This window comes from Gavialis gangeticus, unplaced genomic scaffold, assembly GCF_001723915.1.
Source record: "Gavialis gangeticus isolate Ggan-Ray unplaced genomic scaffold, GavGan_comp1, whole genome shotgun sequence".
Taxonomy (NCBI): domain Eukaryota; kingdom Metazoa; phylum Chordata; order Crocodylia; family Gavialidae; genus Gavialis; species Gavialis gangeticus.
In genome coordinates this window covers 41,760,651-41,776,944 of record NW_017728998.1, presented here as the reverse complement: position 1 = coordinate 41,776,944, position 16,294 = coordinate 41,760,651, and the positions used below count along the sequence as shown (strand labels likewise).

Below are 16,294 nucleotides of genomic sequence, written 5' to 3'. Positions count from 1 at the left end.
TCCGGCCTTGTACACTGGGCCCAGGCTTGATTAAGTTGGTCTCCAGTGCATAGCGCACAAACCCATATTTGTTATGAGACCAAGAAAACATGCTCTTCTCAGGAAAGGGCCAAAACGGCCAGAAGTGATGACCACAACTGGAAACCCTGAGCTGGGCTTGAAAGGGATCCCAGATAATTCTGTGCTCTGTGCCTGGCTTTGATCAATGATATTTCTCCCTCTTTTTTTGAAAGTACTAATGTCATTCATGGGCTGGTCTTTGCAAATAGAGACATCTTCCTTTTTTACATTAATAAACGTTCCCCTGTTCACTCATTCTAAATGTGAATTTTCTAAGCTTATTTTATAGCTGTGTGGAGCATTCTCATGTTAGAGCAGGAGTGGGCAATTATTTTGGCTGGAGGGCCATTTAGGGAGTTTTGGTAAGCTATTGCAGGTTAAGGGAAGTGGTGTTGACTTGGCTAAGTGGGAGGTGTGTTGAAACTTCCCGGTGTGGGGGAGAAAGGCACCTGATCCTATCTGGCCTGTCTGCCCTGTACCCACCAGGAATACTGGGTGGGGTCTCCATGGTGACCGGCCAGGACCCCACAGGCAGGGCATGCTCGGCCAAGCGGATAGGATGGGGCCATGGGCAGATGGAGAGTGGCATCTGGAAGCAGGATGGGCAGGGAGTCGGGTGCTGGGGCCAGGATCACAAGGCAGTGACAGCACGGGGCTGGGGCAGGGATGTGCAGGGAGTGGATCGCAGCTTTGCCTTGGGCCCTGGCTCCACGCTGTCACTGCCCCACAATCCCGGCCCCAGCCCTGCTCACCTATCTTGGTCCTGGATGCTGTTCCCTGCCCAACCACAGCCCCATCCCATCTGCCCGACCAAGTAGGCCCTTCTGTGGGAGTCCAGGGCCAGTCTCCACAGAGATCCCACCTGCCCCCTCAGTCTGGCACCCTGGCAGTGGGTGTGGGTCAGGGTGCCCAGGCAGCGGGGCTAGGTCTGGTGATGGTGACACTGGCAGCAGCAGCTGAAAGGAGCCACCGCTGCCAGGAAGCTGAGTTTGGCTGCTGTCTCACTGCATGCCCAGGGTTAGAGGGACTAGCCACACATGCGACAGCCTGAGCTGCCCCATGCACCTGGGCCGGGCAGGGTCAAGAAGCATGGTTTGTCTTTGGGAATGCAGCAGGCTAGATAGTATCCCATGGCAAGCTGGATCCGGCCTGCAAGCCATATTTTGCCCACCCCTGTGTTAGATCCACTGGTATCCATAACATACCTAATTAGTAGAAATCCAATTCAGAGAGCCCCACTGCATTCCCAAAGACAAATAATGCTCCTGATTGACTTCAATCATGTGGCATGCAGAAACAACACTAACATTTTAATTCACCCTTTTTCACTGCTGGCAAGAGTTACAGCAGTGAGGAGAATTAAAAAGAGTGGAAGGGTGGTAAACTCTGAAACATCCACTGCTGTCCATTGTCAGAGCCAGGAGATTGGACTAGATGAAATACTGATCTGCACAGTCTGTCAGGACCTAGATTCATATCATAGTCTCTGCTACCTTGGACTCTGAGAAGTTCACTTTTTGCCTCATCCAGGGACACCTGGAACCAGTTTCATAGTAGGGGTCAGAAGGAACCTGAATAGATCATCTAGTCCACTGGCTGGAGCACACGCTGGGATCACATGACATCACAGCATACAGTTACTAGCTCCCTATGGTATTGCAGGAAATGACGAGCAAGAACTTTAGGTTTCGGACAGTTTATGACTAAACACTCACCAAAGTGCTGTCCTTGAAAGATAAAAGTGGTTCCTTGGGGTAGAGAGCTTGCCCCAGAAGAATAAGGCAAAGATGAGGAGTTCAAAGAGTTGCTTTTCTTTGCAACAACCACATTGTTCTCCTGTCGACAAGTCAGGCTCCTGAGAGATTTCTCCAGCTCTGCAATTTCCTCATCCCTCAGGCGGTCAGGCTGTAAGGCAAATAGCAGCAGTCATTTGAGCCAAATTGTCCATCCCAATAAGTAGTCAAATCAAGGCTTGATGCCTTTCTGGAAAACGTGCTTTAGTCAATTGTAAATCATTAGGCTCAATACAAGGACAACCAGATTAAATTCTACTGCTCTTGTTAAGTGGATCAGACTAGATGGCCTAATGGCCCCTCTCTGTCCTTACAGTCTACGGATTTGCACTACTTTTCATTTTTTTTAAACATGGCTTTCCCTGAACTCCCTCCCCACCTCCCCGCCATTTTTGTTTTTTCACACAGGTTTAGTAACTACCCATAGAGTGAAGGGAATTTACTACTAATTGCTACTTATAAAAAGAGCCAAATTGGGTACATCTACACATGCCCCTTAATGCACAGTAGTGTATTCTACTGCGCATTAAAGTGGCATGTAAAAAACCTTATTAATATGTGAATGCACAGTAGAACATGCTGCTGCACCTTAAAGGTCACCTAAAAAGTATGTGCTTGCCCTAGTGCACATTAGGGCAGCCTAACACACATTAATTTAGTACCTCATATTGGAGGGCATTCGAACATATGTTTGTGCCACAGCACCAGGCTCTTTTAAAAGTGCCTGGCACTGCAGCGCATTCATTTGTATAAACAGCAATATGCATGTCAGTGCTGAGCAAATGACAGCGGTGCACTTTTGAACCAAAACACATCAAAGGTGTGTTAGTTCAAAAGTGCACCACCACCGTTTTCTCAGTGCAGACGAAGATTTCACCATTTATACAAACGTATATGATGCAGCACGGGGTGCATCAGCTCACATGCCAGATCTCCAGCATGTGCATACCAGACAAATGTATGTGTATAAATGCCCAGAGGTACTAAATGTAATGTGCATTAGGAAAAGCGTGTTAATGCACGTGTAGATGGGTCCACTGACATCAGCTCAACTACCTTTACTTAAACCAACTAAGGATCAGGCCCAAAAAATAAGTGTCAAAGCAAGAAATAGAACCCATATGTTCCAATTCCCAGCACTATAAGCATTAGATTTTATGCAGAGATTATTAATTGCAAAAAACTGTCTTTTTTTGCTAATGTTCCTTTGTTCCAGTCAGTGTACAAAGGTAAAGATGAGACCATGTTCTGTTGCTGAGTCTGTCATAATATTACATCAAGGATGGGGATTTTGTGGCTGAAAGTTTGTCTAACATGTCACAACTACACAGCTGGTCCAACAAAGGGTGCTGCCAAAAACACCCTGCTTCTTAGCTTGTCACTTTAACATTTGTTACACTAACAGGCATAAATTAGACTGAGTCCATTCTGGGGAGTAGAGAATGCACTCATCTTTTTTTTCTGGTTGGTCTGTTAAGTCCATAAAAGGGATGGAAAGAGAGGAGCAGTCAAAACTGACAGAGCTTCTAGAACAGTCCATTGTTTGGGCCCAAAATGAAAGTTTTGTTCTTTGTTTCCTATATGCTTGCAAAAAAGCAGCTTGCTGTGAAACAGGTACCACTTACTCCTTTGGGATATTGCAGGTGGCTTTTATTCCCTGGGGTAGTCAAGAGACTTGGAAGCTACCATTTTAGTTTTTGCTAATGGTTTAGATAGGGATGATCTTGCCTCAAGAAGGGGATTGAACTAGATCAGTAGTGCACAACCTCCACCCATGGGCCAGAACTAACCATCCAGCCCACAGGGCTTCCTACAGGTCTAGAAATTCTTTGGCAAGGGAGCAGTGGCAGTGTTAACTGCCAGTTGGTCTGCAGCCATACTTGGCTTATAAGTCTGAGCTGGTGCACAAGCTCTGTCCACAGCCAGATGTAGCATGCGCAGTCTTTCCATGGCCAGATCTTGCACAAATAGCCTGTCTGTGGCTGGATCTGGCATGCAGGGTCTGTCTTTGGCCATTTCCAGTACATGGATAAAGACAGGATGCAGGCTCTGTGTGCCAGTCTAAAAGCCCAATCCACATGCTGAGCCCATGCTGGATCCAGCCCCCAGACCAGCCTCCTGTTACTCATCTAGCTCTGTTTGAGCACTACAGAACTATATGACTTCCAGAGGTCTCTTCCAGTCTTATTTTTCTGGGTTTTTTCTATATCTTTTTAAGATTTTTTTTTTTTCCTTATTGAATTCCAGGTGGAAACCAACATCTCCTAAGTCCTCCACTCATACCGTCACCCCCAGACAATCCTTCCTCACCAATTCACCTTTTCTTTGTAGATACAGGCTAAGCAGTGCTCCACTTCATTCAGCATTCTGTCGAGATGCTCACTTCCAGTCTTCAGATCTGTTTCAACAGATATGGTGGGCATTGACAGGGTGAGTTGGAGGTGATTCTGGAGAGACTTCTGGAGCGCTCCCTCTCGGTAACTCTGAAGGAATTTACGGCAGTTCTCTTCCTTGCAGAATTTGAGCTGGACAATCAAGTGTGGGTCACTGCAGTGCACTTTGAGCACATCAACCCCATTCATGCTGCCTGTGGAATCTGTTAGGAAAATATCCAGCTGTGAGACAGCCAGTGAAAGCCATGACCCAGTGTACATCTCAGTGTCAAGCTCAGTTAGATTCCTTCATCTGTGGTCATTTCCCCTCTGTGCTATAATACAGTGTTTTTTCATGACTAAGAGTTTGTATTTGAAACTGGGAAGAAAGGGTTAATCTTTTACTGACTGATATAATGAATTCATTTTATGTAGGCAACCTGATTAAACTTAGGTGCTGGTAATGAGGTGCTGGTGCTGAGAGTTAGTAATTAAACCAGAGGTGAATTAAAGGCTATTTAAACTACAGTGCACAAAGGGAGAGTCTTTGACTTCCTGCAATGGGGAGAGAATCTGAACATTTGTATATCTAATGTAAATTAAAATGTACCCTGCACACAAAACCCTTGTTTACACTTAACCTTCCACCAATAAATCTGATGACAGGTATCCTCAGAGAAAATGGCTTTATGACTTGTTACTATTTACCTTCTATGTCTGCCAATCTTTCTGCACTCTACAGGTAATAAGTACCCCTTTCCCTTTTGAATGTGCTAGCTCTTCCACACAATTATCTATTCTACTGCACTTCTCTTGTTTTGAAGCTATTCCCTTTGCTCCTATTTTACTGCCTTCCTCCATTCCTTTCAGTGACTGTTTTTTCATATACATATGCAGTCATGGAAGTCATTGTTCTGTTTTATTTAGGTCAAGCTGTTTCTGCTTTTTTCTCACACCTGAGGAAGGGCATTTTGTCCCAAAAGCTTGTCTAAAATCTCCCCCAACTATACAGTTAAAAGGTATCACCAAAAAAAGCAGCATATGCCAGCTAAATCAGTGCTCTCCACTGCTCTAAAACCAACAGCCAGATAATCAAGCCTCATATAAGGATGTTGTGAACAGGGATTAAACCTAGGAGCTAAACCATCCATATGAGCTACACCAATTATTAACAAGTGACGCAGACCCACAGGGAGAAAATACCTATGTTAAACCGATGAGGTAAATTTAATTTTCAACCAGATCTTATTTAAGAGGAGATTAAACAGAAAGATTTCTTCTGCCAAGGAGCTTTCCTCTCCCTGTCCCCTACTGAGGTGAGAACTAAGACAAAGTTTTACTTGTCTGCCTTCTCTTCGGATTTGTGATCCCTCTACATAGTAGCCAAAGAGCTTTTTGTTGGTAGAGCTTATAGAGCAAGGTGAAATTTTGAAAAAAGTCTTCCTGGTTTAATTTAAAGAAAATACTAAAAAGTCTTACCAAATTTGAAAATTAAAATGAAAGAAAAACAATTAGACTTGATCGAAACCATGTTGTTTCAAGCACATTGCATTGTTTTGCTTTTGAGATTTTTAATGTTTTTAAAAATAAAATTAGATTCAATTACATTAAAAAGTAATTTCAGATTGAGATGTCAAAATGTCAAATGTCAAAATGTTTCATACAAAAATGTTGAAGGTGCATGTTTTGGAATTGTTAATGTTTTTCCAAAATGAAAAATTCAGCAGAATGAACACCCCTTTGTGAAATGTTTCAGTGACACCATGCCTGAATTTTTCACTGAAAAGCATAATGAGAACTTTTTCATTCAGCTTTAACAGCTTCTACTATTCTCCTGGATGGAATAAGCTATACCTACTAAATTATCTTATTGTTTATTGAGACTAGACCAGGGTGGCCAAAATACAGCCTGCGGGCCAGATCTGGCCCACCAACTGATTCTATCTGGCCTGCAGTAGGTCCCTCGAACCCGCCCAGCCGAAGGCATGGGGGGCAGCTGGTCCCAGGATCCCTTGCTGCAGAGATGCTGCTTGGCACAGAGCACAGCCTGCCCTAGCCCTGTGTGTGGCTGTCAGGCACACTGGGAGCTGTAGTTCGCAGAGCCAGGGGGTGCACCAGTGGAGCAAGGGCATTGTGGTGGCTGGACTCAGCTTCCTGGCAGCCCCTGCAGCAGTAGCTCCTTCCTGCTGCCGCTGCTAGCATCTCCCCCAATGCCGCTGGACCTGGCTCCACTGCCTGGGCACCCCAGTCCGTTTGCCCCACACCCACTGCTGGGGGCTCTGGATGGAGCAGACAGGCAGGATCTCCATGGAGACTGAGCCAGGACCCATCCCATCTCCCCAGCTGAGCACGCATTGCTGGCTGTAGTCCCGGGCCCCGCCTGCTCCGTCCAGTGCCCCCAGCAGTGGATACAAGCAGATGGGCCCAAGGCCAAATAAGATAGGATGAGTTTGGCATTTCCCTGGACCCCAGCCTGCAATTGGGTAGTGTAAGCAGTAGCGGTGTGCGAAGCGGGTTCTATTTGATGTGGATTTGGATTTGGCCCAAATCAGGGACAGTGATTTGATTAATTGATTCGGATCACTGTTCCTGATTCGATTTGGCTGAATCCAAATCTGAAGATTCGCTGCTGATTTGGAGAATCAGCAATTTGGACATATACACAGCTTTAAAAGGTTTTTCTACGTACCTTGAGGTAACAGGCGCAGCTTGTAATCACTGTGATGCTGGGGTGCACGGAGTGTCCTACAAGAGCATGGGTGGGGGCCCTCCATGTGCTCGTTGGTGAACCCAGAAGTGGACCGGAAGTACTTCCAGGTCTGCCAGGGAGCGTGCTGGGGGGCCCCCTGCGCCTCCCCAGCTTGGCGATTGGCCTCAGGGGGACCCTGGGTGTCCCCCCCCAAACCTAGGAGGCACCAATCACTGAACCGGGGGGCACAGGGGACCCCCCAGCGCACTTCTGGTCCACTTCTGGGTCTGCTGCCAAACACGCTGGGGAGCCCCCTGCACTTCTGTGGGGCACTCCATGCACCCCAGCATCACAGCATTCACAGGCCCCTGCCACCTAGAGGTATGTAGAAAAAACATTTAAAGCTGTCTTTATGTCTGAATCTTCGAATCTTTCCGAATCACTCCAAATCAATTCAGAGGGTTCTGATTCAATTCAGAGAGATTAAAGGGTCCTCCGATTTGATTCAAATTTGGAGATTTGACCACTGAATTGGGCCAAATCTCCACTGAATTGAATCAGGGACTGAAGCTTCACACAGCCCTAGTAAACAGCTGTGACTGGGTGGAGGAGCAAGGCCAGGTCAGCACCCCCATTCCCCCTGGCCCGCAACAGCTCACCAAAACTCCTTAAGTGGTTACCTTCAGTCCAAAATATTGCCCACCCTTGGACTAGACCACACCTAGATTTCAGCCATACACATTCTCTAGAACTCACTCTTGATTCATGTATTTCCTCCCTTGTAATTTGTTCTTTCATGCAGTGGCTAACATTTGGGAACTAGGTGTTCAGATCCCTAAAGCAGCTTTCAAAGTCTAAGCCAGTGTAAGTAGTGCAAAAAGGCAGATGCCTCGATATAAAATCCAAGTGTAGACAACATGCAGATAGGTATCTTCCACTACCATGACAACTAGCTAAGGTCAGTTCATACTGCTGTCCCCAGCTAGGGTTGATATGATTAACTACTGTAACAGGGAGCCAGAGGCTCCCATTTAAGTGAAGCAGCAGCAGAGAGATCCCCAGTGCAGGTAAAAGCTGCCTATTAGGGTCTGGCCACAGGGGAATGGGCAACCAGGGAGCCATAAACTAAGAGTGCCTATTGCAGGGGGGGGTACCAGCTTAGCAATAGGACAGTAGGTCAGAGCTCTGCTAAGGTAGCAGAACTAGCAGTTGTAAGCTTCCCTGGTAGCTAGCCATCAAACGCTAATTGGAAACCCCTGCAGGTGGCTAGGGAGCCACCTGATCAGAAGGGGCAGGGCTTAGAAGTCATATAATCCCCAGGACCTGAGCCAGGGCAGGAAGTCTGGCCCTTCAGGCAGCTGAGAAAAGCTCTGCAACAAGATGGCTACAGGGGAGTGACTAACCAATACTTGAGCTGCCTTGGGGAACAAGTAAAGAATTTAAAGCTTTCAGGGAAGTAGAACCCAGTGTGGGTGTGTTTTAGTTATAGCCAGTGAGCTAGTTTATGTTCTAGTTCGGTGGTTTTCACCTGTGGTCCACAGACTCCTGGGGGTCTGCAGACCACATCTAAGGGATCTGTGAAAAATTATTATGATCATTCAAAAGTATGTGAATACCCGCACTTACAATTCAATAAAAGAGGTCTGCGCTTCCGTTTGAAATTTCCAAAGGGGTCTGCAAATGAAAAAAGTTTGAAAACCACTGTTCTAGTTTATACCGGTGGACAAGGAGTGGCTGCAAAGGGGAAAAGATGTGGCCACAGATGGGTGCCTGAGTGGTGCACCTAGACTTGAGCCAGAGTGGGGTGCCTAAGAGGAACACTGGGGTGTAAAGCTACAGGGTGCCTGAGGGGCAAGTAGGCCATTGAGTCCTGCCAGGGGGCCAGGCCTGGCTCAAGCATGGTCAACCAAGGGTTAAGACCTAGAGAGGGACTGAAGCCTAGCATGGGTGAAAGCCAGATGGGGCCAAGGGGCAACAACAGAGCCAGGGGCCCACAGCCCTAGAGGGGCGAGACAGGGACTGGAGCCCCAAAGCTGCAGTCTGGTGTGGTGGACCTAGGCTGAAAGGGGCCCAGGCAGAGGAAAAGGCCCAAGTCTGGAAAGGCTGAAGCCCCAACAATGGTGTGGAAGTGCAAGGAGGTCTGAAGTAATAGCTGGTAACATCTGTGAGACATGGGTGTGGCTGTAAGGGCAGAAGGGGACCATATATAGGTCTTAAGGCAACAAGTGCCCTAGGGGCACGGATGGGCCAGAACAGTCCACTTGGCCTGAGAGGGCAGAACTGAAACCATCAGCATCCATGAGGGACCTCCTGGTTGCAAAAAGGATGAGGGCTCGATTTGGGACCTTAGGGTCTGAGGGATCGTTGTAACTCAGAACCCTTCCTGAAAAGTGTATTGAGTTACAGCCTTCCTTTTGGTAATTTAATTATTCCATCCAAGGCATGGCAGTCAAGAAAGAAGGGAGAGTATCCAGCCAAGAGAGAAGGGAGCTGAATCAAGGCAGGAGTCGAGCAGCCCCCAGAAGACATCATGGCCACCCTGGGGCCTGATCCTTGCTGCAGCTACACAGATGCCTTGTCTCCACTAGAACTTGACATCACAATGGCTAACTTGAGATAGCAACCTTGGTGTAACAACACTCCTTTTTTGCAGTCAAGACAACAGAATTCTGAGAAGCTGTTTAGGACACCAAACCACATCTATACTGGATCTGTTTGTTCTAAAGAGCAGAGCATTTTAAATCAGCTTCAGCATCTCTCAAGTCTCTTTGCGCTAAGTATACAGCAAGTCTCTCCTGTGGTCTAACAGTGGACATCCTTTATGACTTTCCGGTCACAGCACAAAGTCTGTTTTAGAGCAGATACGTGACTAGGTCACCTGTGAAGGAACCTAGGGAACAGCATTTCAATTTACTGCTGACAAGCTAATGTTCCTTTCATTTTATGACTCCAATTTATTGGGAGTGAAAACAGGTTGATTAAGCAAAGGTTTGCCTAAGAGTTTGATCTGTTCAAACTGGTATCATACAAACCCAGAAACCTTTACGTATTGTACATGTTATCTTTGTAGGCTGCTTCAAAGAAGAGAACTTTGTTCTTAATTCTTCCAGAAACCTATGTAAACTTTGATCTTGTTCCCTTTTTAGGTGTGAATGGACAGTGCGGTTCTTTTGGCTGGTTTCACCGGTACAATCTGGCTGTTTCACACTACCCTGGTGACGCAAAGCAGCCATAAATTTGGGTGGCAGGCAATGCACCTGTGTTATTATAAGCATCCAGAGTAGACTGGTGAATCAGGGGCAGTACTATTACATTGGTGAATCCCAAAAGGAAAGGCAGGAGGACTCTGTAAGCCCAATTAAAAAATTAAAAAAAGAGTTGGTTGCATGGTAAATAATGGACAATAGAATAATTATTATAAAGAAGAGAAAATAAGCAGGAAAGTTGGTTTTACTTAGTGTTACACAGGCAGTTAATGCAGTGAAAAAGATAATAGATGACATTTTTTGGTTCTCTGTAGCTCAAATTCCCTCTTGATACAAATGGATTCTGTCCCACTGTGTCTAATGGAACTAGTTCTTTTTATAGCAGTAAAAAATTTCCCACAATGTGCTGACTAACATGAAACCAAATAGCAAAATACTGGCCCTTTTCTCGTATGATTTTTATCCTGGTAATTTTTCAAAAACATCCCTGTAGCAGGGCACTAAGGTGCCTGCTCCTCTTAGAGCAGGGATAAGAACCCAGGTACAAGTTGCCAGGACAACCAGTTAATGAGGGAATTGGCCGCACCTGCACCTGGTCAGCTGGCGGGCCCTAGGCCCATATAAACTCAGGGCTGGGACCAGGCAGTTAGTCCTTTACCAGCAGCCAAAGGGGAAGGAGACTCCAGGAGAAGGAAGGGCCCAGAGATGTGGTAGCCAGTAGATACGCTACCCTTAGAACAAAGGGGACACCGGGAGCCCATAAGGTATCCTTGCCTACTAGGCACTAAGCCTCAGAGAGGGAGTTTTACTCTTTTAAAGGGGCAGAGCATGTTGTGAGCTCTGCGTTGTTACAGCCCAGGGACTCATGGCGGTTGGTGGTTGAATGTGTGCTGTCTGATAACAACCGGTGGTTTGGCTGAGCCTATTAGGGGAAGGAGGAGGCCTCATAGGGGCTCACGGCAGCGTGGGGACCCCAGCGCCGGAGAGGACACCGCACTTGAGACAGGCCTGTGGAGAGCCCAGTGCCGGAGAGGGTTCAGAGACAGGGCTGCGGAGAGCCTGATGAAGACAAGGACCCAAATTAATAAGAGGCCTAGGCAAGACAATGCCTGTATCATCTGCAAGGCTTGGGGAGTGGTAAAGGAGTGGTTGGAGCCATGCGTACAGCCCATAAGACTGAGAGACTCGGGAACCATCCACAATGAAGCAGGATGTCAAAGGGGGTAGAAACAACAGGGTTAATAGGATCTAGCCTGACCATGCCCAAAGCTAAAGCTCAAGGGTAGCATCCCTATATTTATTATACCAACAAGACATGGCGGGAGAGAATGAGGGTGCTTGTCGGGCGAAAGACTGGCATGGTTAAGGACCGGGGGGGGGGTAACATGGCCACCCCTAGGTACCCCACCCTATTACAATCCCATACTTCACAAGTCTAATTGTCAAATCACTGGATTGCAATAGTAAACCTAGGAGTAAGAAACAAGAGTCAGATGTTCCAATGCCCTGAGGGAGTTAGATTGGGCAGATTCCTCCCTGCTGAAACCCCTCTGATATTTGAGGAGGATAAAACTGTTGTCATTTGGTTTTACTGATTTATCTAAAATAAAAAAAACAAAAATCAGGATTTCAGGGCAAATTGCTGGCTTTGTGATCCAAAATGTGAAATCACTTGGTGAGTTGTTGTGACCATTGTGGGGACCTTGCAGGGAATTCTGGTTGCATTTTAGAAATAATTGTTTTGCTGAATGTGTGGGTATATGTTGCTTCCTTCCTTTGGGTATATGTGGCTTGCCAGAGCTGGGTTCATATCTGGCCAGATCAGAGACAATGGAGAGTTAACCAAAATGGTTCTTTCAGTTAGGAACATCTGGGAACACTGCTGTTGCTAGAGAATTAAAGAAGCCAGTTTGACCTAGCCTAGCAGCAGGGAAAAGGATTGTAGCAGCGAAATTTCTCCAGAAGGAAATGGGAGAAACCAATTATTAATGCTAGAATTTAGAAACATGGGGTACATGTACGTGCCACGAAATCTGCCCTTTCAGGCACTGCAACTGTGTGTGCGCTCCTTACAAATCTCTTAAGTGCAATAAAACTGCATGTTCCCCTGCATAGGCAACTAGCAGGGGGTACACGTGCCCCCCTGACGGGGCCAGTGTCCCCCCCGACAGCCAACACATGCCGTCAGTAGGGCTGGCCCTCTCCCTGACAGGGCCGCCGCCGCCAGCGGTTTCTGCGGGTGCCCCCCCAGAGTCAGTCTGTAATGCTCTGTGGTATGGTATTAGTTCACTGTAAGATCAATGTGATTTTCATCTTCCTAAGGGGAGGGGGGGGAGAAAAAAAAGATGATGAGCTCAGTTGGTCCAATTGGCCTGATATTTTTTTCAAGTCCCTGCAGAGCACCTACCTTGGAAATTAAGAAGATGAAAATGTGGTACTACTTCAAGGTAGCATTGTTCCTACTTAGGAGAATTGTAATCGGTGCCAGATTATGACATGCTGGGGCCCTAAACTGTTTCCAGCTTAAGAGGCCCCAAACGATAAAAATAATACTTTATTATTATCAGAGAGAGGACACTGGAAATATAAATATGAATGCTTTATATTTGCATATATAATTACAAATATATAACTACAGAGCCATATATCTATATTTCTGTCATATTAGAATGAAAATGTCTATATTTAAAGAGTCACTTTCCCATATATCTTTTATTTACTGACTGATTGTTACAAAACTTAATATTGAGTCACGGTTTTTTTTATTTAGAGGCCATTTATATTGTGATGCCCTAAGCTGTAGCTTAAGTAGCTTAAGCCTAAATCTAGCACTGATTGTATGGTACTAGTTATAACATAATGACAGGAGAGAGGTTTGGTTCAGACATGCAAAAGTTTGGATGGTCAAGAAACACAGGATGGAAATCTCGTGGGAACAAGTTTCTCCTGAAAGTTCTTGTGCTATTCATATACATTCTTGCTCTTACTCCTATCTGTCAAGCTAGAAATGTTATTAAGAAGAGTACTTCTTTGGTATGTCTACAATTAAACTTCTGACCATAGACAGTTGGATTTTATTAAGCAGAACTACATTTTGAATGAAAATTTCATCTCTTGAAAATATGCCGTGACCTTTCTCCACTCTGTCTTCTCAAGGGAGAGGGTCTGAACCGATCCAACGTGGGCATTTCCAGACTCCTAAGGTAACCACCCCCCCAATTTAGTTTTTACTTTTCTACAGACACAATTCAGAGCAAGTCAACCACTCCTGATTCCTTTTCACTCACTTCTGTGGCCGTGGAGCAGGGAGCAGTGAAAAAGCTAAGAAAAGCAGGGAGGGCACCCCCTGGTCCATGGGGCAGAGAGCAGAGGCAGCAGGCAGGCAACAGAGACCAACCCTCCCCCCCACCCCAATTCCATGTAATGTGCCCCTGTGCTGCTGCCAGTCATGATTGCACAGTCTCCAGTCATAGTCAGACCCAAATCCTCACCACTGCTCCCACCTGCCCCACTGTTCTCTGGCCAGGGTGAAAACAGCACCTTCTCCCCCTACTCTTCCCTTCCCCCTGACTAAATGTAGCACCTAGCCATGGGTTTTTCCTTTTTATGGAAATTTTTTATATTTCAAAGAGGGCAATTAGCACCTTCTCAAGCCAAGGCCTGTCTCTTTGTTCTCCTGGGAGCAAGAAAAGCTGAAGGGTTTTCTTCCCCTCCCCCCCATCCCACCCAGAGGCAGGCATTTTTCCTCCTTCCCAACAAAGAAGACAGACAGACAGCAGAACATGCAGTTTTATTGCACCTGAGAGATTTGTAAGGAGCACACACACCAGTATTAAGAAACTCTCTGCTGTCTGTCTTGATGGAGAAAGGACACTATGCACCCAGAGTCCCCAAGACAAGATAGTGATCCGTGGGTCTGTCAGGGGTCCCCATGGAAACTGTACCAAGCCTGGGCAGCTGGGGGATCCTGGGAACTGTAGTCCTGTCATGGAGGGAGAGGGTGATGGTGGGGGGGGGCAGTGACATGCTGGTGCCCTGCTTTGCCCATTCTGTTGCCCCCAGTGTCAAACTACAGCTCCCTGCCAACCCTGCTGCTGCCCCTCACTCCTGACCCACTCACTCCAGCCCTGCCAGTCCCCCTCACACCCAGACAGCAGTGCCCTGTGCCCCCTGGGCCATGATGGTGCCCCTCACTCCTGACCCGTAACACCCTGGTGCTGCCAGTACCCTGCACTCCCAACCCACAGCCCCACCACCGTTCCCTCTGGTGCCCCTCACTCCTGATCTGCAGCCCCTGCCCCCTCAGCCCTTTCTGTGCCCCTCACTCTCAATCTGCAGCCTCCTGTGCCCCCATTCCTGCCCGTGCCCTTCCCTCCCAACCTGTAGCCCCCTGCCCCCTCCCCAGCCTTCCCAAAGGGATCCTGAATGTTCCTGTCCTGACTGGGCCAGAGCGTGGTGGCTCCATTCCATGCAGGTGGTGGCAAAGTGTATCTGGCCCAGTGCAGGCTCCAGGGAAGAGGAGGGGAGGCTTGTGGCACCCCCACCCTGGGATGGGGCTGCTGCATTATGCAAGGCAGTCTGACTCCTTCCCCCTCCTTCCCCGGGCGCAGCGTCTCATGAGCACTCAGCACCTGCAAGCACAGGCACCAGCCCGTGTTACCCAACAGGCCACGGCGTTCCCTGCTGCCCTCAGAGGCAACCCCCAACCCCCTTACCTCTTGCAGCCCCTGCCCTGTTACAGCCCTAGCCTCCGCCCCTGCCCCCACCCCAGCCGCCCTAACCAAATGTCAGGGATTTCGCTTCACTCGCCTGGTGGGAGTAGAGGGAGGGCAATCTGAGCCAGACTAGTATTTGGTTCTCCATGCTGGAATTTAAGGGGAATTGCACACGGGACTTAATTCGTTTGCAACCCTGTTGTGTGCAAATACAAACATGACGCAACAAAATAAACAAGTTTAAATTTTTTAATGCTTGTTAAGTTAATGAGGATTATATGCACCCATGGATGCAGAGGAGTTTCAGGACTCATAGAGAGAGCACAGGGAGAGTTTCTAGATACGTTTGAGATAGTGGGCTGAAGTTCTCTGCTCAGTGTCCTGCCTTGGCACCCTAGTTATTAGACTCTAACCTGCATTTCTGTTCCTATTTTATTATAATCTGCCACAAGAAACTAGTTGTTATACATTTAGTGGCCTCCCTCTAGCCACTGGGTGTGTGGGGCAGCAAGGGGACTTGTAGTTCCTGCTGTAGTTTACTGTCATTTTGTAAGGAATAGGTTTCATGGTGCTGGGGGTGGGTGGCGGGGAATCTTTCTGACTGCCAGGCAAGCTAGAGCTGAAGGGAAGAAGAGAAGACTGGTGTAGTCCAACTGGCAGCCTGCATTACTACAGAAACAGACCTCCTGGGGGCAGACAGAAGTGCAGCTTCCAGCTGTAACTCAGAACCATCTCTGCAAAGCAGTCCGAGTTACAGCATTACCCCAAACCAGATGAGTCCACTGTTGGCTTCAGGGGACAGGGAATCTAGCTGCAGGCTGGGAGCCTGCAGCCAGGTTCCCATAGCAACAGCCAGGCTCTCTGCCTGTGCTCGCTGTTTTCAAAATGGGAGAGGAGGGAGTTTGCTCTTGGGGCTCCCCAGCTAGTGCTGAAGGGTGGGATGGGTGAATTAGACCCCCCCCACCTCCAGGGGGGTGGGGGCTCCAATACACTGGCCCCATGCTCTGGGGGAGGAAGGGGGGCTGAAAAACTGAACTCTCTCTGGTCCCTTTCCCCCCTCCCATTCTGAACACCAGAACATGCTGGGAGCTCCACAGACACAAGTTACAGAAGACCCTACATTTTGAAACATCTTTATCTGATACCTCATGCAATGAAGGGTCAGATTTTCACCAGATCAGCCATTTTTAAAGCTGTTTCAGCCATGCATTTGTATTTGGTCACAGCTATAAAATGTGTTTTCTGTGGCTAGATCAGGCAAAAATTCTCACTTCTGTCTGCACCTGGGGGGTCATCACAACTGTGAGCTGAATGAGTCAGTGATGTAATACAGCTACAAAAAGGTTAATATTTTTTAATTAATTAATATTTTAATGGACCAGAGGGGTTTGGGGGAGACGCTGTTTCCCCTAGCGCCCGCTGGCATAACAAGGAGTAATGGGCACAAGCTGATGGAGAG

The 16,294-nt window shown here is 47.4% G+C and overlaps 1 protein-coding gene across 2 annotated transcripts in view; it reads right to left on the bottom strand.

Moving 5' to 3' along the window:
* The window catches only part of TRADD (TNFRSF1A associated via death domain), a 43,662-nt gene that overhangs the window by 6,812 nt on the left and 20,556 nt on the right, over nt 1-16,294 (bottom strand). For both annotated transcript variants that reach the window (XM_019505774.1, XM_019505773.1), the window contains exons 3-4: nt 4,172-4,449; nt 1,776-1,965 (exon numbers count right to left, since the gene is read on the bottom strand). In XM_019505774.1, the coding sequence (XP_019361319.1) occupies nt 1,776-1,965; nt 4,172-4,449 (468 nt within the window). The remainder of the gene's footprint in view (nt 1-1,775; nt 1,966-4,171; nt 4,450-16,294) is intronic.